Raw genomic sequence first — 24,852 nt, forward strand, 5'->3', positions numbered from 1 at the left:
TTTATACTTCATTTTATTGATTTAAATTAAAAAATGCATTTGTCATAACTAAACAATATACAAAATTTCACTAATTGTGCAATTATTATGCAAATACTAAGGTCATCTTGCAATTAACTTGCAAAACTGGAGCAACACCACAATCAACAGACTGCTCAATAGAAAGCAGCAACACTGTGGTCATAGGTGACATTAAACATTTGTGGGAACTGGTGCCCTCTGTCGTATGTAGAGAATCTTATTTCTAAAAGAGAAGAAATATTCAGTTCAAAAATGGAAAATAAGACAGGTCTAAAATATTCCAAACAGTGACAATATGTAGCCATAAAACAAACACACCAGCGAACACTCGGAACAGTAATTCAAGTGAAGATTAAAAATAACCTGGAGGTAAAAAGCGCTTCAAATTTCCATTGAAAATAGGACATTTTTTTAAAGCATCGTCTATTTTAGCATATACTTGTCTCGAGGCACAGAGTGACAGTGTTGGAGCAGCAGACAGCTGAATGAAGGGCATCATTTCAGAACACTCCTGTAAGCAAGTGATGACAGATGGCTGGAGAAGTGGTCTGGGATCTGAGCGAAGAGAAGACAGGACAGATTAAATGAAGAAGAAAAACCCCCACAGTGGAAGTTACAACAGCGAAGAAGCAAAGCCTACAAACAGAACAATAATAGAAAAAACATAATGTTCTATCACTGTAAAGATAAGAGGCTGAACGGATTAATAAATGGCTCTCTTTGAATATGAATTGCATAAAGTGTGTGTGTGTTTGTATACCTGTGCGCCCAGCCTGGAGAGATAGCGGTTGCGTAAGCCAAAAGCAGACATGGGTGCCAGTCTAGCCAGCTCACCCTGTGTCGGCTTACTTGGCTGCCTTTCTTTCCTGCAGGAAAAAATAAAATAACATAGACACTTTGAACATCTCTGCAGCCAACACTAACATGAACACAATTATGCAAATATTACAATAGGATTAGTCACCCAGTCTGCTGCAGAAGACAGAGAAAAGGACACAGAAGTATTACAGAACTACTTCAATAAAAAAAAAAGAAAAAAAAAGGATGCTTTAAAAAAAATGTTTAATTGAATGTCATTGTTCATGGCATCAAATGTGATCTTTTCAATAACTTTGAATTTTTCTGTACCATTTCACAGTCATCTTGTACACAGTTCAATGTCAGTTAAAGTTTAATACAAGTTTTCTCTGTTAAACAATTGCAGTGAGTTCCCGACACCACAGAGCAAACAAGCTGACCGAGCAGCCATTTCTGAGTATAGTCATTTGAATGTGTAACTACCTTTTTTTTTTCTTCCCTTTTTGTACTATTAATTGTACTGGCTGTCTTTATGTATGTATGAAATTCTTGTTAAGACTCGAATAAGGGTTCATTTGCCCAACTGAGGTAGTGAATGTTAATCATCCACAGTGCGTGACCCTGCCATTAACACAAAATCCTCCTCCCACATTACTGGAATGGTCAGTGTTAAGCTGAATATGTTGTTACACCATTAAGATAAAACAAATATCAATTTGGGGAAGTGCTTAGAAAGAATTAATTACCTGAGCTTGATAAAAGAGCAATAAAGACAATCGATAAAACACAATTTTTGCGTGGAACTGATCTGACTCTTTAAATAAATAAAGGTCACATTAATGGAAGAGTTTATAAAAGTTGAGACTGTGAATATCATTACATGGGTAAGCTCTGCTCTTTTTGAGATAACCTGCCACACAAAGGTCAATGAAACATATTAGAACTGACTATGAGCCCATTGTGCCCAAGCACAGTCCAAAAAGACTGATTTTGGTTAGTAATTGTGACAAATGGTGTGTACATAAATGAACTGCAGAGCTTTCTGCAACCAGGCTAATAACAGTTGTGCAGAAATGTTTTTTTTTTGTAAAAACAAGAAAACAAAAAAAACAAAACCCCAAACATTTAAAATCAGTTACCCCATTTTACATGTTAAAAAGCTAAATTAACAATAAATAGTACATGATAAAATCAAAGGACCCCTTCACTCTGTGCTGTAAGTACAAATGTCATCTTTTGATAATTCAAATATTTTTCAAGCATGCTGAACTTTGACACACACAAAAAGTCAGTAGTGAGTGAATCCAAGTAGAAATAAAGTAACTTTGACACATTGGAGAGTAACTGTGGATTAAGTAGGATATGTCGTTTGTCAAGTGTCCCGTAAAATCGCATTTAGACATTTATGTAAGGTTATGCAACAGTCCCAATTCCAGACAGTCAGTTCTGGTGTGAAGAACCACAGATGACATCACTGGGCGGAGTCAGAACCGCAGTCCTGCCCCATGGTAGCAGATTGAAAGCTCAGGGGTGGACACTGCAGCCTGCTGGCTCTGAAGCCCAGGACCATGTGTGTTCGCTCATCATCATCATCATCATCTGGAAAATATCAATTAAGGCATGAACCAGGAGATATTAATCAGTCTGCACAAGTCATAACACACACATAAAAATAGAGATTAGTCAGGTTCTACATGAGTCCAGAAAACATGTGACTTTCATCGTTCTTTCTAATTGTAACTGTGAACTGAAAGTAGAAGTATTGGTTTCATTCAGTGCTGCGAGTACAAAATAAACCAACCACAGCTAACATGCACGTGTCAGTACAAATGAATATGAAAGCCGAAGCACATAACCCAGCCAGCTAATATAGAAAATGACTTCCTGAAGTTAAAGAAGACTCGCTTCAAAACATGTTTGCCTGTGTGTGTTTATTAAAAAAAACAACTTTTGAACTAAAACCTAATAAAGGATTTTTACCTTTAAAATTTCTCTTTGTTGCAGAACCAACAACAAAGTCTGTGTCAGTCCGCTTCATTTTTATATGTGTAATACATGTATAATATATAATACATACAAAATACATGTTGTACAGGTTTCTTGCATTTTAAGCGTGGATAATAAGAAATCATAACATTATTGATACACTGTATTATATCCCTAGCAAGTCCATAACCCTGTTCTCTGTAACAACCACTCTGAACAAATTAAAGTTTAATCGACCAAAACTTTTGGTATGTTTTATAACCTCTATACATTATTAACTATTATTTGTAGTTAAAACTATTAGTTGTGTCTATATTGGAAGTTTCTGTCTACCTACAATGTGTTTATGTCACTTGACTGCATGAGAGAAGTGTTCAATACGTTTCTGAGATGCTTGTCTAATTGATGCGCAAGTGGGTGGAAAAGCACTGACGGTGTGTGGAAGGTCAAAGCTACTCACTCTGCATCTGAACTGGCTTCTTTACTGAGTTTGGCTCTGGCTGCGGCTGACAGGTTCAAATCTCCTCCTGGAGCAAGAGAAGGAAATAGGCAGATTAAGCAGTGAGTGAATCTGATGGTAAGGAAAAGAGTGTGAGAGTAAAGTGAAAAGATGTCATATGAGAAAGCTTATGAAGAAAATCGGAGACAATAAAGAAACACAAAACAGAGAGGAGTGAAAATGTGGGACAATTCAACACTCCAGTCTTTTCTCACCTTTAATGTAATCCACAAAGTACAGCAACACTGCGGCTATCAGTCCAACTACAAGAAAGTGGAAGGAAAACCAATGCAAAAAAAGACATAACCAACAATGGCACTCACAAGTGTCTAACAAGACTTTGAAAAAAAAAAAAAAGGGAAACAAAAAGACATAAAAGTACTGACCACAAATGCAGGCGCAAAAAAACACTTCCAGAACCAGGTACCCTTTGCTGTCGAGGATCGCCCCTGCCGCTATGGAAATGATAGCGAGTCCCAGGTTCTGAATGGACTGCATACTAATGTGCAAAGACAGAGAACACACATCAGTGTCAATATAGCAATATTTATATGTTAATGGGTGGCCCAAACAAGCAGAATATGTATAATTTAAGTCTTAATGATAAAAAAAAGGCACATACAAGCCATAGGCTGTCCCGAGTTGATGTTCAGGCACGACAAAAGCCACCATGGGCCAAAGTGCACAGGCCAATAAGGAGTATGACACGCCAAGCAGGGACTGGAAATCAAGCAAATGCACAGAATCTCACTTTACAATTTCTCAGTTGGCTGAAACCAAAGAAGTTAACTGGACACGAGATAAAACAATTCTCCAACTGAAAAAAAGTTTTAGTTCATCCACACGAACAGACTCAATTTTCAAGACATACTATAACGGTTTATGAATGTGCAAAATGTTTAAGTGCAGTGTAAAAGGTTGCCAGGGAAGTCACCATTGCGATCCATGGGTTCCAGAAAGTGAAGGCCAGCATCATGTGAGCGGCAAGTGTTGCTGCCACTGCAAGCAATACCCAATACACGTTCCTCCCAGTCTTATCAACCATGAAGCCCAAAACTGGAGATGCAGGGGCTGATATGATGTACACAATACTAGGAAAGATAGACAACGGACAATGAATGATTCATGTTAAAACATTATATAAAGAATATCCTTATATTAAATGAAGAACACGCTATTTTAGGAAATTCACCCGCCACAAAAACTGCAGAATATAAAGAGTGCTAATATCTTAAGGTAGCTTGGTCTCAGTTGCCCAACAGGCAACACCTAAGCTGAGTTACCTGTTGACAGCTCTGGCTTGAGCTGGGGAGAAGCTGAATTTTTCAATGAAGAACACCCTGCGAATGAAAAGACAAGATGATACGTTCACAGTACAAAGCACTGCTTAGCTTTTTGGCTGTTATGACAACAAAAGGAGAGATTGAATTTTCATAGCAGCCATCCGCTCAGTTAGCGCTGACCCATTGTGGCAAATCCATGTCAGTTGCTACGTGATCTGAGAACGCCTTTCAGTGAAGGAAATTCATTTTGTAATGGCTGCAATTGTGTCCTTTCACTTCAAAGCTATTTGTCAAAAACTCCCTTTGTAGTTTAATCACAACACAACATTGTGAGGTTGAACAACTACCTTCATGACGGTTCTTTATTTAATTCTTATCAAGCATTTTAACCATAACAGTGCATTATTTAGAGTGGGAGTTCTTTCTTCACTCAAAGCTAAATGGTTATGGGCACATCACAGGATATGTTGACTTTAGGAAAGACTAAATCAGGTCACTTTTAACATTAAATGAATAACATATAAAATACACCACTAACAAACAAAGATAATGCACTTGGATGTTTGGATCCGTGTGCTGCTTCCTGTATTTCATGAGAAACAGGGGATGCACAGAGCAGACAACGTTCTGCAGACAGTATATATACTATAAAAGCAATATAAGGACCACTGGAGGAAACATGGTGTTAGAGGAAGAGTGCAGACGTATGGAGTACTCACTGTCCCAGTCCAATAAAGGGGAAAACTGCCACGTAGTAGCCTACACAAACGATGAAGATAAGCCACAGGGCTGCAGGGAAATGCTTCACATCCGTGATCTTGATCACTTCGGCTAACATGCAACACAAAAAACAAATCTGTCTGAGAACACCATTTGCTTTGACCAACTCTAAAAGAATAAATGCTTCTTTAACACATGTCAACCTTTTTCCTTATTGACAAATGCTACAGCATGCCAAATTTAAACGTTTTCTTCCCCGCCGAGTAGTAGTTTTCATCCATGATTCTGCAGACTAAACCATTTGAATACAAAAATGCCATCAGTTCATTATTTTATCATATTTGATGTGCGTGATTTTTTTTTTTAATAATTACTTCATGAGTTAGGCAGGATACACATGGATGCATTTCAGGCTTCAGCGCTCTCACTTCTCATTTCCCTTTTAATAGGGTGACATCATGCGATGCCAACTCAACTTGCTAATGTTGCTTCTGCTGAAAATTTTTGAGAAATTAAACTGTTGACAAGCCAGCAAATGGGTTAACTAATGAAACCACACAATGCAACCATTGCAACCAAAAAAAAAGGTTTTGAGAGGTCAGAGAGACCTTTGACAACTAACTTCTGGTAATTTCAACCTAAAGACCAAGTGGATATTCTTGACATTTTAAATGTAAATAAATTCAAGAGGTTATTTTTGTCATGTGACTAGGGTTAGAACCACAAAATCACCTCTGGCTATAACTGCCACCAACACAACAACAACAAAAAGTCCAACACAACAGAGAAAGTAGAGTCAAACCAGATAGTTGGTTTTAGAGCTCAACAAAACAAAAACTAAATCTGACTTTGCACACGGGGGCAATCTGCAACGATTGTGGAAGGACTTCTAGTATTCATTCACTGATGTGAGTGAAAGAGGGAAAACACAAAATTGAGGGAGAAAGTATGGGAAGATGTTACCTGTTCCTTCTTGTTCCTTGTTGAGGATCCTCTCGGCTCTTTTGTCAAGGAATCCCAAAACCAAGGCACAGACTAGGGAAAACACGCACGTTATGGCAGCTAAGGGGAGAAAAAGAAATGGAGAATCAGAATCATTTTATTGCCACTAAACATGTTCAGTGAAATTAGAAGCAGCAGGAAACAACACAAAACTGCAAGTTGTGCAAAAGTGGAAACGTCTGCATGTCAGAGGATAACGTTACAAGAACTGGCACTTCTTCTGTTCCTTGTGATTCGTCTGGAACAGCCGGCAGCACTTTTAGTTCTCTATATCACTTCTCTCTGTTGGTTTGTGCTAGCTGTGTTACTTGAACTTAGAAGTAAAAAAGAAAGGGTGTAGCATTTCTACCAAACAAGGAAATAAAGGGGGTGTAACTGGAGTCTGAGAGTGTAAAACTCACCTGACAAGTCAGGTTCAGTGAAGTGCAACTGTAAAACATTTACCTATCAAGAGTGATGCACCCAGCACGGCGTGTCCAGGCGAGCCAACAGCATCTGTAACTCTGTTATAAATCCAGCCCATTATGTTCATGTTCACCGTGCTGCCCTTGGGATGAGCAGAGAAGTCAGTGGCATGCATTTTGTACAGCTTACCTCATTGAAAATATCAAAACAAACAAAAATACAAGTATTTCAAAGCCTGTATAAATGCACTTTTTCATTTGGAGCGTTCTTACCACGCGAGCCATGCTCAGCTGAAGGCCAAATACTAGATTGAGCTCCTTGCCTTTGAACCAGTTCACTGCATATGTGTTTTGGGCTACTGCCAAAGACTCTCCTCCAATACTACCCAAGAAAAGACAACATAGAAGGGATCATGTAAGCAACAAGACTGAAAACCTGAGTCCTAGAATCAGACTTTAATGTCTCTTGACGGATAAATATATGTGACTGAATAACACCACACTGACTTTGTTTTAGCGACTTGATGTGTGTTCGGGTTCGCTAAGAATCCCCCATATATGGTATTTCTGACTATATCATTCATATTCTGTAAGCTGATATGAATCAGTGTCATAAGAAACTGCATGTTTTTTATTACTATTTCAAACAAGAAAAGGACCAATGTTTGTTTGTTTTTTACGTTTTTACATGCTAGTAAAATAAAAAGGTTTAACTAGAAGACAGTTTGTTTTGGTTTTATTACCCAAATATAAATCGTCCAGCTTCCATTAGCCAAAATTGATTTGTCCATGCTCCAGCAGCAAAGACCACCTATGCAGAGGTAGAAAAGTTAAAAACAATCTAATCACCACAGTTTTCCCAAGGATTTTTTCTATTGAGCTATATGGATTTAAACAGAATGTATATCTGTAACTGCATTCTTCTGAAACTTCAAGAGTATATTACCTGTCCAGCACAGACAAAAAGGGAAAAGATGATGGTTCCCAGCCTGTAAACAAGAACATGGGGAAAGATACCAATCAAGACGACATGTACAAAATCCATACGGAGCATTCACTTTTGTCTTTTGGGTGAAAATACATACACAACACATAGTTGGCAAAAAACATACAACCGACTGGTTCTTCTCGTTACCTGACACCAAAGACCCGATCAAGCAGAAATCCCCCAAAGAAGCAGAGGACTACATTAGGCCAGGAGTACCAGGCGTACAACTGCATGAAGTCTGCAGTCGTCAGATGCAAATCCTGGGCGAGTCACAGAAGAAAAACAACAGACATTGGACTCTCGCTTTGTGTTAGTTTTTGCTATCATTTTGTGTTGAGCACAATGCACAGTAGGCTCTAGGTTTTTGAATAAATCTGTGTAACAACACCATTTACTAGGAATCTTATTTGACTGTTCTTGTTGTTTATTATGTAGATTTTTTTTGTTTACATAGAGTATGGTGATCTTTAAAAGATAACCTCTGTTCTATATAAAAATAAATCTCCAAAAGCTTGTTAGTGTGGGATTAAAATAAATGTCTGCATTTGGTTTTAAGGCCCTGGTGTAAAAGTTTGAATTATGTGTGAAATACCTGGATGACTTGACTTTGGAGTGCAGCGGGATTATCGTAACAGAAGTAGCTTCCTGGAACAAAGCACCCACATTAGCGGGGCTCAGACGTGACACTATTGCATTTATTATACATTTCATACATAATAAGCAGACAACAACGTGCATTATTTACAGTAGCTTGATAGTATTTAACTTTAGTTAGTCCCAAATCTCCCAAATAGCTCGCCGTGCCGCCTTTTACTCCTTACCGAATCCCAGGAAGCACATAAAAAAAAGGACAACCAGTCGGTGCAGTAAGCGGCTGGGGTCGCAGATGGCGAGCATGGGCCTGCCGGGTCCACTGACCCTGTCCTCGTCTCCCAACAATCTCTGCCGCTCTTCCAAATCCGCCATGTTCGATTATTTGTGAGGTTCACAGCAGAGAGGAAGACCTAAGAGTGTCAGTCATATGACCCGTTATGCACGTCACGTGGCATTATGTTCGCAGTGAAGCTGGCGTACGCCTCGGGAGCGCGCACAGTCAGCTGAGCGGAGTGGGATGAGTGTAAATAACAGACGAGGTTTCGTCTTACACAGTGAGCACAAACGGTTAGTTAGTAAGGTTTAGTAACGTTTGTCACGATGTAGCATGAAATATTAGACGCTAAAAGCTACTGTTGAGATCACCTTTCCCTGAAAAACGAAAGATGGTCTTTTAGGGATGTTTTGAAAAAGAAGAGCGGAGTTTGCGTTTAAAAATTCTTCTTTGAAGAAACGAAAGCGGATTCAAGTGGTTTTAAACTTTACAGTAAAAAGTGTGGCAGTATTTTTGGACAGATAAAGTAGTCACTTTAATTTAAAAGCTAGTTTCGTTGGTCACCGGATTCAAAGATGGTGAGAATAAAGGTTAATGAAAATTGTAAAGACTATATTTCTTCATAGGAGATGGAAGAATAAAGCAATAAAGCTAAATCGCCTATATTGGAATTGAATTGTCAGGTGACCTGACAGGTGATTCCCAACATGTCATCAACATGTCAAAAACTATACAAAACTACAAACTACAAAAACTTGGTGGGTGGGGGGCGCTGATAGTCACAAAATAAACAAATGCTATTTTCATTACACTTACACGTTAGATTGAGCAAATATGATAAATTGTATTTCAAAAACCAATACTCAGACATTTATCTCAAATTACAGACGCTGATTTGATGGTAAGACAGACCAGTGACAGACCAGGATTTTATCTTTTAATAGTTTTCAAGATTTTCATGTTTAAACATTTCATAGCGTGAAAAAAAAAAAGCCTAAAAGGGGGTCAACCGATCATCTTGAAACATATTTGATATATGAAGTTTCAATTGTATAACAGCCCAACTTTGGACTATAAATCTTTTATGCAAATCAGAAAGAGCTGAGCAGAATGCTCACGTTGATGAAAACGGCATGACTCGTGCCAATTCGATATTTTGTGGTATTTTATGTTTTTACCCTCAAGCGGGTCACCTCATAAACTGTACCCGGTGTTCATCTGTAGTGAGTGTAGGCTGACTGTCCACTGTTTTGTGAAAGGAGACAGATACAGGTTGAGGAGTCAGTGTCTTTGAAGTGGATATAACATTTTTGGACACAGACTCTTGGCAAATAAACTCTCATATGATGTGATAATGTAATCACACTCTTTATCAGAGTAATGCTGTTAATAACCCCCAATGTTATATCACTCCATCCATCCATCCATCCATCCATCCATCCATCCATCCATCCATCCATCCATCCATCCATTTTCCTCTGTTTATCTGGGGATGGGTCTCAGGGCAGCAGCCTGAAGCAGAGAAGCACAGACCTCCCTCTCTCTGGCCACCAATTCCGGGTTGTGTGGCAGAACACCAAGCTGTTCCCAATCAAGCTGCAACATATAATCTCTCCAGTATATCCTGGGTCTGCCCCAGAGCCTTCTCCCAGTGGAACATCCCCCGACACCTCACCCAGGAGGCATCCTTGTCAGATGCCCTAACCACCTCAACTGGCTCCTTTCGATGTTTTACGCTCAGCTCTCTCATTGCAGCACCACAGCGCCAATCTGTCTGGCGATCTCCTGCTCTCCTCTCCTCCCCTCGCTCGTGATCAAGACCCCGAGATACTTCAATTGATTCTGATTCTATGTATATATTTTTTCAGATTTTTTTTACTTTATTGTAACCAAATGTAGATTCCGTGCAATATAAATATATCATCCTAACATATTTAATTGTCTAATAAACTTCCTAAAATCACAGTGAGTGTTTTAAAACTGTTGGCAGCTCTAACATGAAAACATTACTTGACAAGTGTGTTCGCGCTCAGCTCCATATTTTTCCTGCTTCCTTTTTTATTTTGACAGTCTCTCATCCTGTGTTCAGTGTGTTTAGTTTTACTCCCCCTGTGTCATCATGTCCATTCATCCCAGCTGTTGTCACCTCTCTGTGTATATATTGTGTGAGTTTCCCTTTGTTTGTCGTCTGTTCGTCTAGCTCAGGTACTAGATGTTTCATGTTTCGTGTTTCATGTTTAGTTGAAATCAAGTTTTGTTTCCACATGTCTGCTTTTGGGTCCACATTTCAGCCTTCACACGGTCTGTCAGTGCAGACCTTGACATTACTGGTTTTGCTGACATGTGAGCTACACAACCATGCAAGTAAATGTCAGTCCCTACCTCATGTTATAGATCCCTAGTCATAGAATTCTGTTTCTGTGGAAATGGGTAGGTAACATTATCTTTGGGGGGTTTATTTAAGTTCCATGAATGTAATTTAGTATTTCTCATAATTCACTACTATCATCTGTCAGAGGATTTAATCTGAAGGTGATGAATGGTCCTTCCCCCGGCTGCAGTTGCTACTCTCCCCACTCAGTAGCTCATTAATTTCCTGCCCAAATATCAGCCTCTGTCGTAACCGACAGTGGGTGGGGTGGAGAAAGATCATATTTCATTATTATATTAATCAAACCCACATGCAGACTGGATTATAAATCAGGTGGGAAGTGACATTAATTCTGCCGAACCAGTTTGTGAATGTCCAGAAGCCCATCTTCGGGGTGTGGTAGTGTGGGGAAAAGTCCATTAATTCCAGATCTGTATTCTTTTTCCCATCCTTTGTTCAATTTGAAAATTCATCAGAAGCTGCTGCAGCATTGTGAAAGGCAGTATACTATACTTGGAAATTCTGGCAGCATTGCTGGGCGTTGTTCTAGTTGGGTTGCAGTGGTTGTTATCAAATAGCTGATCTCCTGCAATGCGCTATGTGTCTGCGTTTCTGTCCTCATGTTGGACAGGGTGTTGTTCATTGTTCTTTTTTTTACCTTCATTGTTTTTTTCAAAAAATGTCCCAAATATGAAATAACACTGATATTAGATAGGTAAATATTGTCATCTATCATTTAGTGTAAAGTGTGCAAGCAAAAAACAAACAAACAAATAATTCAAATAATTAAACACCATGAAAAGTTATTTGAAGGTCTGTGTTTCTCAACCATATTCCTGTCAAGCTTTCATAATGCACTGACCTTTTCTTTCTATTTAATTGGCATCTTTTCTTTAAGTACCAGATGTGACAGACTGACTAACACCAGTATTTACGTTTCCCAAAACAGATATTTAAATTTTATATTTGCCATTATGTTTGGTTTTATTTCATTTTTAATATTCACTTTCAGTTCAGTTTAAGCAGACTAAAGATAAGGACCATACCACTGACCTTCTGATTAGCAAACAGCGCACTTTATCACCTGATGCAGACACAACATTTTGTCAAGATCATGATCTCTTATTCACGATCTCTCATACTTGAATCGTCTGTGTTCAGAAGCCAACATAAAGAATACACAAATTCAATTTCATGACTAACGCTAGTTCAAGACATGGTAGCCCCCCTAAACTTAACTTCAAACCTCATCTATTTGTATGTAGCTATTGTTGTATATGTTTTGGCTTGCTTTTTAGCTTACCCACCAATGATGCTTGTGTGAGCTTTGTTAGCCTCAGAAAAGTACATAAAAGTGAACACTGTGCAACTGCAGCATGAAAAATATAATTTTTATTAAACTGATAGTAACATTTTAATTACTGGAAGCAGAGTTTGTTAAAGTCTATTATTCTTCTTTTCAATGATTATTCAGTCCCTTGTTATTAATCCTTGTGCTGTCAAGATCTTCACCACGTCAAAGTTTTTGCAAAGGGAAAGTGCAGTCTATGTAAGATTAGAAAAGAGGAAGTGTAAATGACAGCAAGTGCAAGCAAGGAAATGTGATGGATGACTTAGCAAAAAACAAAGAAACTTGGTTAGTACTGTATGAAAAGCAGTAGTCGTAGCTCACAGAGACTTTTTGGCTTTCCTTCTTTGACACATTGTCTACTCATCAGTTTCTTATAAACTTGCATTCGTTTTTACATGTTTTTTTTTTTTTTTTTTTTACAACCGTCTTATTAGGAGGAATTACTATATACAAAATAAACATTCTTCCAGGGTGTTATTAATTGTGTCCCAGAGTGCACTGTTCACTGGCTTCTGACGTGCCGTTGTGTGACAGCCTTTTACTGTAGGCTATCTGTGAGATCTCAAGTTGCGTTGATGTGGCTGAGTCAAAACCTTTTTGGAGAGACTTAATACAGAGTGCAGCAGTCAGTCTTCTCCTGAACACCTTGCATAGAAACACGTAGATAAGCGGGTCTAGGCATACATTTGTTGCTGAAAGCCACAGGGTGGTTTCCTTGGCAAAGTAGACGGCATTCTGAGCCTTGCAGTCACTTGTTGCGCTCCGTGTTTGGGTGAGGGTATAGGGAACCCGGACGAAGTGAAATGGTGCAAAGCAGATGAAAAACACACCCACTACAACGAAGACTTTCGCTTTGGTTTTGCGATTGGCACCCCGAGATCTACTCTTTGAGGCTTTGTATGACTCATAAACCTTCTTGCTGATGAATGTGTAGCAGACTACCATCAAAGCAAGCGTCCCCCAAAAAATAACCTAGAAAAACAAAACAAGAAAAGGGGAAATCAGAGGAGCACCTCACAGCTTTTCTCCAATTAATTTAGGTCAGCAGTAGCAGTAAGATTCTAATAACTGCAGAAGGACATCGTGTATTCTGTTTAAATTAGCTGATTGTGTAGTTCAGATATATTAATAGCAACACTTCTCTATTGTGCGAAATTTGCTTACACACATGCTTATGAGTAACATTAAAAAGCTGACAGCAGTGTCATCTGTGGGATACATTTAAAGGAGAACAGCTGGTTCTGAAATTTTATGGAAGGAGGTTGAATATGAATGTTTACTTAAATTTCAAAGTGTTTCCTTAATTCATAGCTACCTGACAGAAGTAGTTGAAACCTTCATGCCACAGCAAGCCAGCCGGGCTCTTCATGGACGTGCACTTCAGTCTGTTTCCAGACGGCCGTGGCGGCTTGTCACTTAGAATAACGTTGGGTAACGCTAATGATAGCATTACCACCCAAACAGCTGCACTTAGTATCTGACCAACACGGACCCGCTGAAGGGCACACTTCCCAAAGGGCCTGACAATCTTCAGGTAACGGTCCAAGCTAATGAGACCCAGCAAGAGGATGCTGATGTACATGGTGATGTAGAAGAGCACTGCAGAGTATCTGCAGTGGAAGGCGCGTAGCTGCCAGGAACCCACACCTGCATCCGTTAAGATTTTCAGAGGGATGGTCAGAGTCATGAGCAAGTCAGCCACCACCTGTTGTTGAGCAAATTTTAACCTTGTTATTGTAATGCTGTTTTTTTTTTTGTTGTTGTTTCCTTACTTTGCAGCGGAGAGTAAACCTACAAAGCAAAAGCCTTGGTGTCTTACCACATTTTTTAGGAAGACCAGAAATGTTGAAGTGCTTCGGATACTGAAGAAGATCCATGCAGCGAGGGAGTTTAGTATCAGAGCAACTATGAAGAGGACACTGTATAGGCAGGGGAAAACCACAGCTGTTATGCTGGTATCCCGAACACACTTGAAGGAGGTGGTGTTGGACAGGGTGTTGTTCATACTGTGATCCTTAGTTGGCTTTTGACAGGATGAGAGAGTGAAAAAAAAGATGACAGAGACATCATAAGAAATGATAAAAACACTGTAATATGCTGTTTCTACAATTAATATGAGATAATTATAGCATTATTGTGTCTATCTCTCAAAAGTCCCTAAGAAAATGTAGCTGAAGTACTTTATTATTATAATTACTTATATGACAGATGTTTATTCATTTATATGACAAGAGTTACAAAAAAATTGACAACAGGAATTATCAGATCATTTTGAATGTTACAGCTGCTTCCTACCCTCTACTTAAAAATACCAATACTTTGTTTGTTGTAGTCATGTAGATACAGACTTAATATATACTTTAAATGCACAGTCTGAGCTTCTGTTCATTCTATATTCCCTATGTCCTCTCTTCTTTTTGCTCTGAAGAATAGCACTGAGGTTATACACATGGACTATGGCAACTAATACACACTGCTTTCAAACCTTTGTCTGGTTTAGTGTGCACTCAAATGTTAATTAGATTTTCTGCAAGTTACATTGTTAGGCAAATTAAGTATTTGTGCCCAGTTTCACAAAGTAATTTATCTGCAAGATGTACATGACAAGCCAGTAATTGAGTCTTACCTTCTTTTTGTGTCTTTATCGTCTGTTTAGGTGGGGCATGAGAAGAATAATGACAAAATGCAACAGAAAATACAATGTTTCATAAAAAGGAAGAAGTGAAATATCAAATTCCTCTTTTTTCTTCTTAGCCACAGGAAATAATGAAGGAAAATAAAAAAATAAATAAAACTGAAAACCTCCTGCTGTTATTTTAGTTCTTTAATCAGTCCAGGAATACTGGTTCTGGCTTGAGTCTTGAATCTTTATGTCTTTCTTGGTATTTCCTCCCCTTCTGACTCTCTCTTTTTAAGTGTTTTTGTGTGTGTGTGTTTGATGCTCTTACAATGGGTGGTCCCTGGAGCTAATGTGTGGCTGTCTTGTCACAATCCCAATGAGTTTGCCAGTCTTCCTCCGGGTGAAAGACCCTTTCCTTCCTTGCTTCCTGTTCCAATTGTCTGCTGAGAGGCTTGCTCTACTCCGTGCCAGTCCCTCTGCCTCCGCTAGCTTGCGTCAGACTTAGTAGCTGTTAAGAGGCGAACACCACAGCCACAGACTTATTTGCAGACCTCTTGCACCCTACAGCTCTTCGCTCCACCTCGCAACTAATGTTCAATACTTACGCCTTGTTTCAAAAAGTCTCCACCAGCTGTGGTTTTAGTGGGCAACAGTAACATGCAAAGCTTGCACATTGCTCTGACTGACTTCACTTGAAAGCAAGCAAGCTCTACCATGATGCATTAATGTAAAAAAAATTGGGAAGAAAATGATATTATTATAAATTGCCCCTGTTTGAAATAGCGTGTATTTTCTGTAAATAGTATCAAATTACAACAACAACTGACTGATTGACCATCCCCTTCCACTCTCACTTTCTTGTTAAAAATAGGACATTCTGAGAACATTGCAAAAATAACTTCCTGTGGGATTTTGTTTGGATTTGAACCAAGAATTATGACAGCTGCAAAAGCAAGTTGAGAAATGTTTCTATTACAAGTCTCCAAATGATGTTGTTGCTTAACACACATCACACATGTAGATACATATCATGACAGATAAACACAATATAATTCCATGAACCAACAGTCAGTTTGGCACACACAAAGAAAAATATATAAGTAAAAGCTCAGTGAGATCAGATGGAATATACAGACATATATTTTAGCAGATTAATAATTAGTAAGCAATGCAGTAGGACATAAACTTGTTGCATACATGCTTAACATCATACAAAAATGTATTTTAGACAAACTCTTTATTGCCATGAACCTTATTTACTTTAACCACAGTCATTACAAAACATCTACATGAAAGACAGATGATTTGCATGATAATTGCGTTGTCTCCATTCGCCTTCTGATTAAAGTGCTACCTTTACATAAAATATGCATGAAAATACCACTTCACTCTGTTGCGTTTCATGTTACAGTTTTTCAAACTCTTCATGTGGTACATTTAGTACTAAAAGGACAATTTTACACGATTTAAAAGAGTAAATAATGCAATTAAATGTTAATAAATACAGGAATAATTAAGTTCAATACAGCAATAACATCTGAGCCGATCTAATCGGGGATACTATTTCGTAAGATCTATCAGAATTTAGTCTGTTGCAAAGTGGTGTCTGGTTTGTCTGGTGCTGAAGCCAATTTAAGTGAGATGGCAACATCTGCCATCAAAGATACCAGTTTCTCTTTGAACTCTCTGCACAGAAAGACATAGAGAAGTGGATCTATGCATGTGTTTGTGGTGGCAAGCCAAAGGCTGGCATCTTTGGCAAATTTGCTCAGTTCAAACAAGCAGGAATTACTGGCATAGTTGACTTGCTGAAACGTGTATGGGATCCTGACTATGTGATATGGTCCAAACGCCACAAAAAAGACAATAATAACAAGAAAAACACGTAGTTTGATTTTCTGCTTTCCATGGTTGTTATTGCTGCCGGAGTTTCGAAATGACTCAATGACTTTGTTTGTGATGCAGATGTAGCAAACCACAATGACCAAACTGACAATCCAGAAGAAAATATTGACAAAAATCACTGTTTTTGTATGATATGCAACTCCTTCTGTTCCTTTCATTTGCATACAAGTAATGACCTGTGTCGAGTTGTGTGATTTATTAGTTAAAATTATATTTGGTAAACCTGAGACTCCAAATATTGTTATCCAGACTAAGCCTGCTATCACTTTGCTAAATGTCACATTCTGGCCAAAGTTTACGTGGGGTGTCATGATTTTGAAGAAACGGTCTACACTGATTAAACCCAACAAACCAATACATATGTACATTAGACTGTACATAACGACGCTGAAATAACGACATGACAGTTTGAATATAATTTGTGATGCACCCGACAAGTCAGATGCAATTTTGAATGGGACGATCAAGGTTATTAAAGTGTCAGCAGCAATCAGATTTTTCAAATACACCACAAAGGTGGTGGTGGACTTAAGGTGTAGGGACACCCAGGCTGCTACACCATTCAGCAACAAGGCTAAAGGGAACATCAGATAGTAGAGGGCTGGGATAACATTTGGGTTGTAAGTGAAACTCTGGCACTTTGAATCATTTTGAGCTGTCTCAGTTGGCATCGCTCCACCTAGAGAAGGAAAACATGTTTTAAACGGCCATAGTTCCAGAAAAGAAAATCCCTATATACTCTGTTTAGTAACGTATGAATTTTAAACAGATTGTTCCTTGAATGCATTCAACTTGAATGGACATGAAACACTACATGTATCATTGCTACTGAACAAAAAAACTGTTATAGATTTAAAACTGTCTGTGTAGTTGGATTTAAGTGCTTAAAGTGAAAGCTTTCAGGATGTGTTTAGTGCCAGTTTGTGCCAGTACAGAAAGTGACATCACTGGTTAGTTAGTTGTTTAGTTGCTGCTAAGACACTTAAATAGGTTTATGTAAGTTAACTAGTGACAGGTCCAATAACTGAGTGAAAAACAAGGAAACTGGAACTGATATGCAGTGTAAGGAGGTCAAATTTATGCTGCCCTTGACTGCAGCAATAAGTTTTATATTTATATATAAAAGTCCACTTTCACTGTCTGTCTCTTGAGCATTAATTGTTTTTTCATTGCTAGCTAGCTGCACTAAAATGGGAAAATCCACCGGTTAACCATGATGTTATGGTTTGTAGAGCATTTATAAATGAGGATTGTGTCGATGAGAGCCAAGCTGGAGTCTGACATTCAGTTTGGTGTTTCAGCTGGCTTAGTATACAGAAGCATCTGTGCCGAGTATGGCCTGGAAACCTCAAGGTCAAAATAGGAGACACGCCTAGGGCGGTGGAGAATGACCGAGCTAAGATTCTGTGGGACTGCCAGATACAGACAGACTAAATAGTGGTGGCTAACCAACCAGACATGATAGTGGTAGACAGGAAGCAGAAGACAGCCGTAGTGATCGACGTAGTGTACCAAATAACAGCAACATCAGGAAAAAGGGAAACGAGAAGCTGAAGAAGCACCAAGGGATCAGAGAAGAGCTTGAGAAGATGTGAGGGTGAAGGTAACAGTGGTCCCAGGGGTAATCGGAGCAGTCAGTTCCCCAAACTCCCAAGCTAGGCGAGTGGCTCCAGCAGATCCCAGGAACAACATCGGAGATCTCTGTCCAGAAGAGCGCAGTCCTAGGAACAGCTGATTTACTGCACAGGATCCAGTTGGGAGTTCGCCTTGTAATCGGAAGGTTGCCGGTTCGAGCCCCGGCTTGGACAGTCTCGGTCGTTGTGTCCTTGGGCAAGACACTTCACCCGTTGCCTACTGGTGGTGGTCAGAGGGCCCGGTGGCGCCAGTGTCCGGCAGCCTCGCCTCTGTCAGTGCGCCCCAGGGTGGCTGTGGCTACAATGTAGCTTGCCATCACCAGTGTGTGAATGGGTGGATGACTGGTTGTGTAAAGCGCTTTGGGGCCCTTAGGGACTAGTAAAGCGCTATACAAATACAGGCCATTTACCAAAGCAAAATTGGGAATCCTTATATCCACCAGCGTGTCCGCAGGGAAACAATCCTCTCTTTCAATTAGATTTGGACTTTTTTATGTTAGGATTCCTGATCATGCTTTGGTAAGAAACTTATAGGGTTATTTGTGGTGAATGTAGTAACCTGATATGTTGTAAACTGTTTGGATGTGTTTGAGATTCCACAAAATGTTATTGCATAAAACAGCACTGATCGAATGTTGTGAACATCAGGGTATTGCCGTGCTTAGTACACCAGTGGATAGGAAAAATGACAGGAAAAATCAAGTTTCTGACTTCGGTGCACCTGACTCAAACAGGATCTCCTCCACAGGGTCCTCATTTGTAAAGTGCTCTACAAACTCTAACATCATGTTTAACAGACAGATTTTTGCATTTCAGTGCAGCTAGACAGCAACTAAAAACAAATTACTGCTTAAAAGACACAGAGTAAAGTAAACAGCGCATCCTTTTTTGTTTTGTTTTTTTTTGCAGGTTTTTTAAAATTCCTTATTACAGCCCTGCATAGACTGCTTTCCAATTTTAGTTTTCTTTTTTTCCACTCACTTGTTGGCTTTGTTACTGTTAGCTAACATAAACTAATTCAAGTCTATTACCTGCAACCAATCAACAAACCAACCCAGTGATTCTGTTACAGTGACACAGTGACAGTCTTTAGAGCAGGGTTCCATGGTGTAAATTAGCCTTAATACATGTAAAGTGTCAAGTCCACTTTAATGTTCAACAATTCATGACTTTTTTTTTATTACTTTGATATTTTGAGTTCTTTACTCACTCTGATTACTCTGAAAGGCTGCATCCCACGTGACATCCATTATCTCTTGCTTATCTTAGTCCAAGCTGCAGGCTAAACAGGGCAAAAGCAGTGGTGTATTATTATGTTGTTTTAAATACATTTATTTATTACCAGTATTTTATTTTCAATTTTCCATTACAAATAAATGACGTCCTTCAATAACTGTATTCAGTGTTAATTACTGTTCTGAATTCCCAGTTATGAAAGCTAATCAAAAAGTAAATACATTATAATCCAAATGCTACAGATTATATGCATCCTTATCCTGGCAGGATAATTCATTCTCTTTATAGCCTTTACAAAGGAGATTTGATAGAAACACGACTAATCCAAGAAATACTCTATACATTGTTTAAATGGTTAAATATGTTTGTTGGTTTAGAAACATATATATTTCTTACAGAAAAGTCTCTGTTTAACTTTGCTATGCAGGACATATTTAATGAATTATTCTAAACTAGAACAGAAAAATCCTTTCAGTGTACAACTGTAGACTAAATTCAGTGTTATTACACTGCTCTTGAGAAGTAATTAGTTGAGAGGTTATTTTTGTCACCCCTGATTATGCTACCAAAGTGAACACTATAGTCTTAAATAAAGATAAGAGCACATCTTGAGAATTACTTACAGTTGATGACTTGAGTGGTTCTTCTAAGGCACAAGATAATGCTTGACAATGCACTGACATGGCAGGCGCTTAAGAAATACTGTTGATTTTCATGGCAAACAAATTCAGCTGTGAGTCTGGTAATTTATCAGAGCACATGCAAAAACAATAACAGCTTATTGCTCTCTGCCGAGAAACAAAACAGATGCCATAAATCCAGCTCGCAGTGTAAACTGTGATTAGACCTGAAATTCAATGGGGTGAACCAGTGTAGTCAGGGTGACCCATGATTTTTAGTGCCTGCATATAGACTTCACACATCACTACATCTGCCTCACTTTTAGATTGAAGCATTTATGGGTGTGTATAGAAAAGACCTCTAACTCCCGTGTTTTATGTAACTCGTCATCCTCAAAGTTACTCTCCACTCATCATAGTTTTGACTTTTATTGCCGATGTAGGAAATAAGCGTTCTTCTGAAAAAATATTATTACAGTGTTTTTAATAGACTGATTGCATTTGCATCGATGGGTTGTTTATTGCACTAGATAGTTCAAGAAATAAATTGACAATCATGTAGCAAGTGACCAAAGCATGATATCAGATGTTAAAGCAAACACAAAAGCCCTACAGCCAAGTTTGTTGTCTTCTTAAACAAAAGGAAATGCAACAGCTGTCAAGAAAGTTCATCGTGCTGAGAGCGGACTTGTGCTGAAGAACAAAGAGGACACAGTTGCATATACACATTTATTCCTTAGAGAACGATTAAAGATTTTGAAAAAAATTACACAGGCTATAAAAGTCTCTAAATAAGAAATTAACTCTAACAAAAGAATTACATGAATTACATTCTGACAACTCAATAGTGCACTTTAACAGTAATCTTATTATATCTTGAAAAAAGATTTATGAGAATTCTTGTGGTTAGCGCTTAGCAGTAGCAGTTTAGCTCTTATAATAAAAGACACAATTACATTCTTTTGTGCGGCAAAAATGCATTTATATAAAGCCGAGTTATCTTTCTATGGTGTGTGAAAAACAAAGCAACAGATGATAATTGAGTTAAAACACTGAAATGAATGATAAACTACATCTATCTATCCATCTGTCTAAGCATCCACATATTCACCCATTCAAAGAAGATGTACATTGCTTAACACATTAATTAGTCCAGCTGTCACAAAAAAAGAAGACACAAATATTTTAGAAAACTATAAAAAACTTATAAAAACATATATTGTTATTGTTATATATATCGGGAAAATAAGAAACTGAATTTACGTGTTTATGTAAGTAAAACATTTTTTTTTAAAATTTGAATTGTGTGTGTGTGTGTGTGTGTGTGTGTGTGTGTGTGTGTGTGTGTGTGTGTGTGTGTGTGTGTGTGTGTGTGTGTGTGTGTGTGTGTGTGTGTGTGATTTTGAACCCAGCCCTTAGAATCCAGAGTTGATGATTTTGGTTCTCAACAAATTTCAAAATTAATCTAAGTGAAGATTTTCAACTTGAATATTTCATTGTTAAAGCTCCAGTCTGTGATTTAAGTGGTCCCGAAATAATCTGAACTGTATATTTATATACATATGTAGAATAACCAGCACATGTGTGTATAAAAAACACACAGCTTTGATTAAAACAAAAGGCAAATTGAGATTTGCTGAGTCTTTGATTAGCTAGAATAGAACTGTAAATTTACAGTGCATTGTACTTATTTTGCAAGCAACATAACATTTATTAATCTATCTATGCATTGTCTTATTTCTGTTGGGGGACCGTCACTCTCAATAGATGCTGATCCTTATCGGGGCACTAGAGGGTGGTACAATACAAACTTTAAAGATCAAAAGTGCGTGCTATGGTTTTGTTTTCTGAGTAAGTCAGATTTTAATAAATTTACCATAAAACACTCACCCAATTTTTTTTTTTTTTTTTACCAAAGATCAAATACTTATATCTCAGTTTTTAAAGGTTCACAAATACAGAAAATTGCCTTTGTCCCACTTTGTTTACTGTGACATCACATTTTTGTCACTAGAATGAACACCAGCACAGATACTTTTCTTCATCTCCACTAGTTTTTCTCTGTACTCCTTGCACAGGAAGATGTAGAGAAGAGGGTCTAGGCAGGCACTGATAGCAGACATCCAGGTGGCTAATTCACTGACTATCTTTAACCATGTTGGAGTGCAGACATCAGTGTCAGAGAATTCATTTTGTGTCATAGGAATATTATGTGGAGTGGCACAAAGCACACCCAAAAAATAAGAAGGATCAAGAAGACTTGCAGCTTGGTTTTCTTCTTTCCCCGTCTGTTATTGCTCCCAGAGTTTCTGAAGGACTGCAACACTTTCATGGTAATGCAGATATAGCAAAACACAATCAGTATGTTGACACACCAGAAAAGAATCTCCATAAATAAAACCACATATTTATGGAAGTTTTTGCCAGCTGGGGGTTTCAAAGACGTACATAAATCATCAGTTTGAGTAGCAGGAACCTGGTCAGTGAGAAAGATATTTGGAATAGCAGTACCACCAAACAACAGAATCCAAACCAAGGTGGACATTATTACACTGAACTTCATATTTTGCCCCAGGACTTTTCCACGTAGTCGAACAATTTTGAAGAAGTGGTCCAAACTGATGAGACCCATTAATACAATGTTTGTGTACGAAGAGCAGTAGAAAGAGACGCCAGCATAATGGCAGATGAAAGCCCTAAACTCAACTGTTGCACCCGGAAGCATGCTGGCTGCCTTTAGTGGGATCATGAGTGTAATGAGAAGGTCAGCAGCCACCAGATTCTTCAGATACACTATGAAGGTAGAAGTGGAGTCTAGATGTAAAGACACCCAACCTGCTATTCCATTAAGTAATAATGCAATAGGAAACATGAAGAATAAAAGATATAAGAGAACTATGTGGAAGGCCACCAGGCTGGGAGAGCGACAGTCAGAGGAGAGGTGTTCTGTGCTGTTTGACATCGTCAATATCTGGTAAAAAATACATAGGGGTCAAAATCAAACTAAGCATTTGTCTGTTTTTTTTTTTGGCAAAACCAACCTTTCTCTCCCACTAAGGCCTCATTACACTGCAGATGTGCAGACTAACTGTAGTTACTGTGTGCATAGTTGCTCTCATAGTGCTTTCTAGTCTGGTCGAAATCCAGTCTAGTCTAGCCTGGATGTTTTTTGGCTGAGGAGTTCCATACACTTGCAGTACATTGCTGTCTACAGGAAGATGTATGCTTCTTTTCCCCAAATCTGTGAAGTTTCCCTCCAGAGGTTATTGGCTTGTCTCGCAATGATTTGAAAGATGAATTGTACAGACGCAAGTAGCAGCAGACATATGCTCACAGCGTCTCTTTAAGTTCAGAGCTTATAATATTACTAATGCGATGCACCAGGTGCATGCTAAGTGAATGGCAGTACTGGACATGAGAGGGGACCTACGCCTGCATTTACAGTATGTGCAACAAGCAAACACAAATAAGCTGCGAATCATGCAAGAGTGCGATATTTCATGTGCGATATGACAACACACAAAGGCCGACATGTCTGACGTGGAGAATGGGGCGTGAAATGAGCTGGAACGAGATTACTTGTAGCAGTGTAAATTTTTCCACTTTGCCCACTTCGACATGATTTACATTTTTTATAGTTTAGAAGACATTTGTTACTTGGATTTGTTTTTGAATGCTACCCCACACTATTTGAATGCATCCTGAATGATGGCTGTTTTGCCACTGAAGGTTTTATTTTTGCCTCACTGAATGCAGTACATAACACATGCAATCACCTATAGATGCATTGAGTCACAACCTTACTTTATCTCGTGAAGTGTACTGAGGCGCTTCCCTTTCAGCCTAATACAAACCATTTGCTTCATAGGTTCCTTAACATGTCAAGTACTTACTGACAGTTTGGTTCCTGGTGATGGCAATAACATGATTCTGTTCTCAGTGAGTTACACATGTATGTCAGTAAATATGTTTCAGCTTGAATTCATGAAGAGCCGACGCGTGTCCTGTGTGAGTGAGCAGACCTGATTGTTTTTCTCAGTCAGAGACACGCAGGGACACAGGTAAACAAAACTGAAGCTATACAAATGCACTGTTAAGTCATAAAGAGACCTTATGCTCTTTTTAAACAAACAACATTTAAGCATACGAACGATTTATCACTCTGATGTTAACCAGTCCTACATATATATTTAGCTTCAGCTAATAGTGAAAATAGGGTTAAGCCACTCACCACAAGGAATGGTCAAGTCCTTAACTCCAAACTGCACAACATGAAAGATTAATGCAGTAAAAAATGAATTGAAAGTGTCTATGTGCCTTTTCAACCAGAGAGATGCAAATCTGTGAGCAGATTCAAATGACACATATTGGTAGGCCTTGTGTTTTCAGGCCAGAGGGAAGTGATTTATGAAGATGGAAATCGAGGTTGTTTTATTACAAGCATTTATTACTAATGTGTATTATCTCTTTTGGACTTTTTTTAAAAAATTGAGTTGGGTATTGTTTTGAAATGTGAATAATTAAATAGATTTTTATAGAAGTAGAC

General features: G+C 38.5%; 2 protein-coding genes and 2 pseudogenes across 4 annotated transcripts; all 4 read right to left on the reverse strand.

Moving 5' to 3' along the window:
- Window position 1: 1 nt before the first annotated feature.
- On the reverse strand, window positions 2-8,731 carry mfsd1 (major facilitator superfamily domain containing 1). Of its 3 annotated transcripts, XR_014907226.1 has the most exons (18): window positions 8,523-8,731; window positions 8,294-8,346; window positions 7,849-7,961; window positions 7,660-7,702; window positions 7,457-7,524; window positions 6,987-7,095; window positions 6,754-6,856; window positions 6,271-6,369; window positions 5,307-5,418; window positions 4,588-4,644; window positions 4,239-4,395; window positions 3,927-4,024; window positions 3,691-3,803; window positions 3,520-3,567; window positions 3,266-3,332; window positions 782-887; window positions 385-576; window positions 2-244 (listed from the first exon to the last, which is right to left on the reverse strand). XR_014907226.1 is itself a non-coding variant. In XM_085380320.1 (17 exons), exons 1-17 carry the CDS (start codon window positions 8,665-8,667, stop codon window positions 517-519), a joined length of 1,551 nt encoding a protein of 516 aa, XP_085236446.1. In that variant the 5' UTR covers window positions 8,668-8,731; the 3' UTR covers window positions 2-516. The 3 variants fall into 3 exon arrangements, 1 of the variants encoding a protein (XP_085236446.1); XM_085380320.1 differs by having other exon boundaries at window positions 2-576; XR_014907227.1 differs by lacking the exon at window positions 2-244 and having other exon boundaries at window positions 534-576; window positions 782-2,418; window positions 8,523-8,729.
- A 3,589-nt stretch (window positions 8,732-12,320) lies between these two features.
- On the reverse strand, window positions 12,321-15,360 carry LOC146654185 (P2Y purinoceptor 13-like). The gene is made up of 4 exons (XM_085379751.1): window positions 14,918-15,360; window positions 14,111-14,314; window positions 13,607-13,996; window positions 12,321-13,263 (listed from the first exon to the last, which is right to left on the reverse strand). The coding sequence occupies exons 2-4, from the start codon at window positions 14,294-14,296 to the stop codon at window positions 12,769-12,771; spliced, it is 1,071 nt and encodes a 356-aa protein (XP_085235877.1). The 5' UTR covers window positions 14,297-14,314; window positions 14,918-15,360; the 3' UTR covers window positions 12,321-12,768.
- A 1,128-nt stretch (window positions 15,361-16,488) lies between these two features.
- On the reverse strand, window positions 16,489-19,238 carry LOC146654186 (P2Y purinoceptor 13 pseudogene; annotated as a pseudogene).
- Window positions 19,239-22,291: 3,053 nt separating this feature from the next.
- On the reverse strand, window positions 22,292-23,268 carry LOC146654187 (P2Y purinoceptor 13-like; annotated as a pseudogene).
- Window positions 23,269-24,852: the final 1,584 nt, after the last annotated feature.

The sequence above is a fragment of the Rhamphochromis longiceps genome, linkage group LG14 (genome assembly GCF_057381845.1).
Source record: "Rhamphochromis longiceps isolate RC_006_pf linkage group LG14, R_longiceps_female_GT1.1, whole genome shotgun sequence".
NCBI classification, from domain to species: domain Eukaryota; kingdom Metazoa; phylum Chordata; class Actinopteri; order Cichliformes; family Cichlidae; genus Rhamphochromis; species Rhamphochromis longiceps.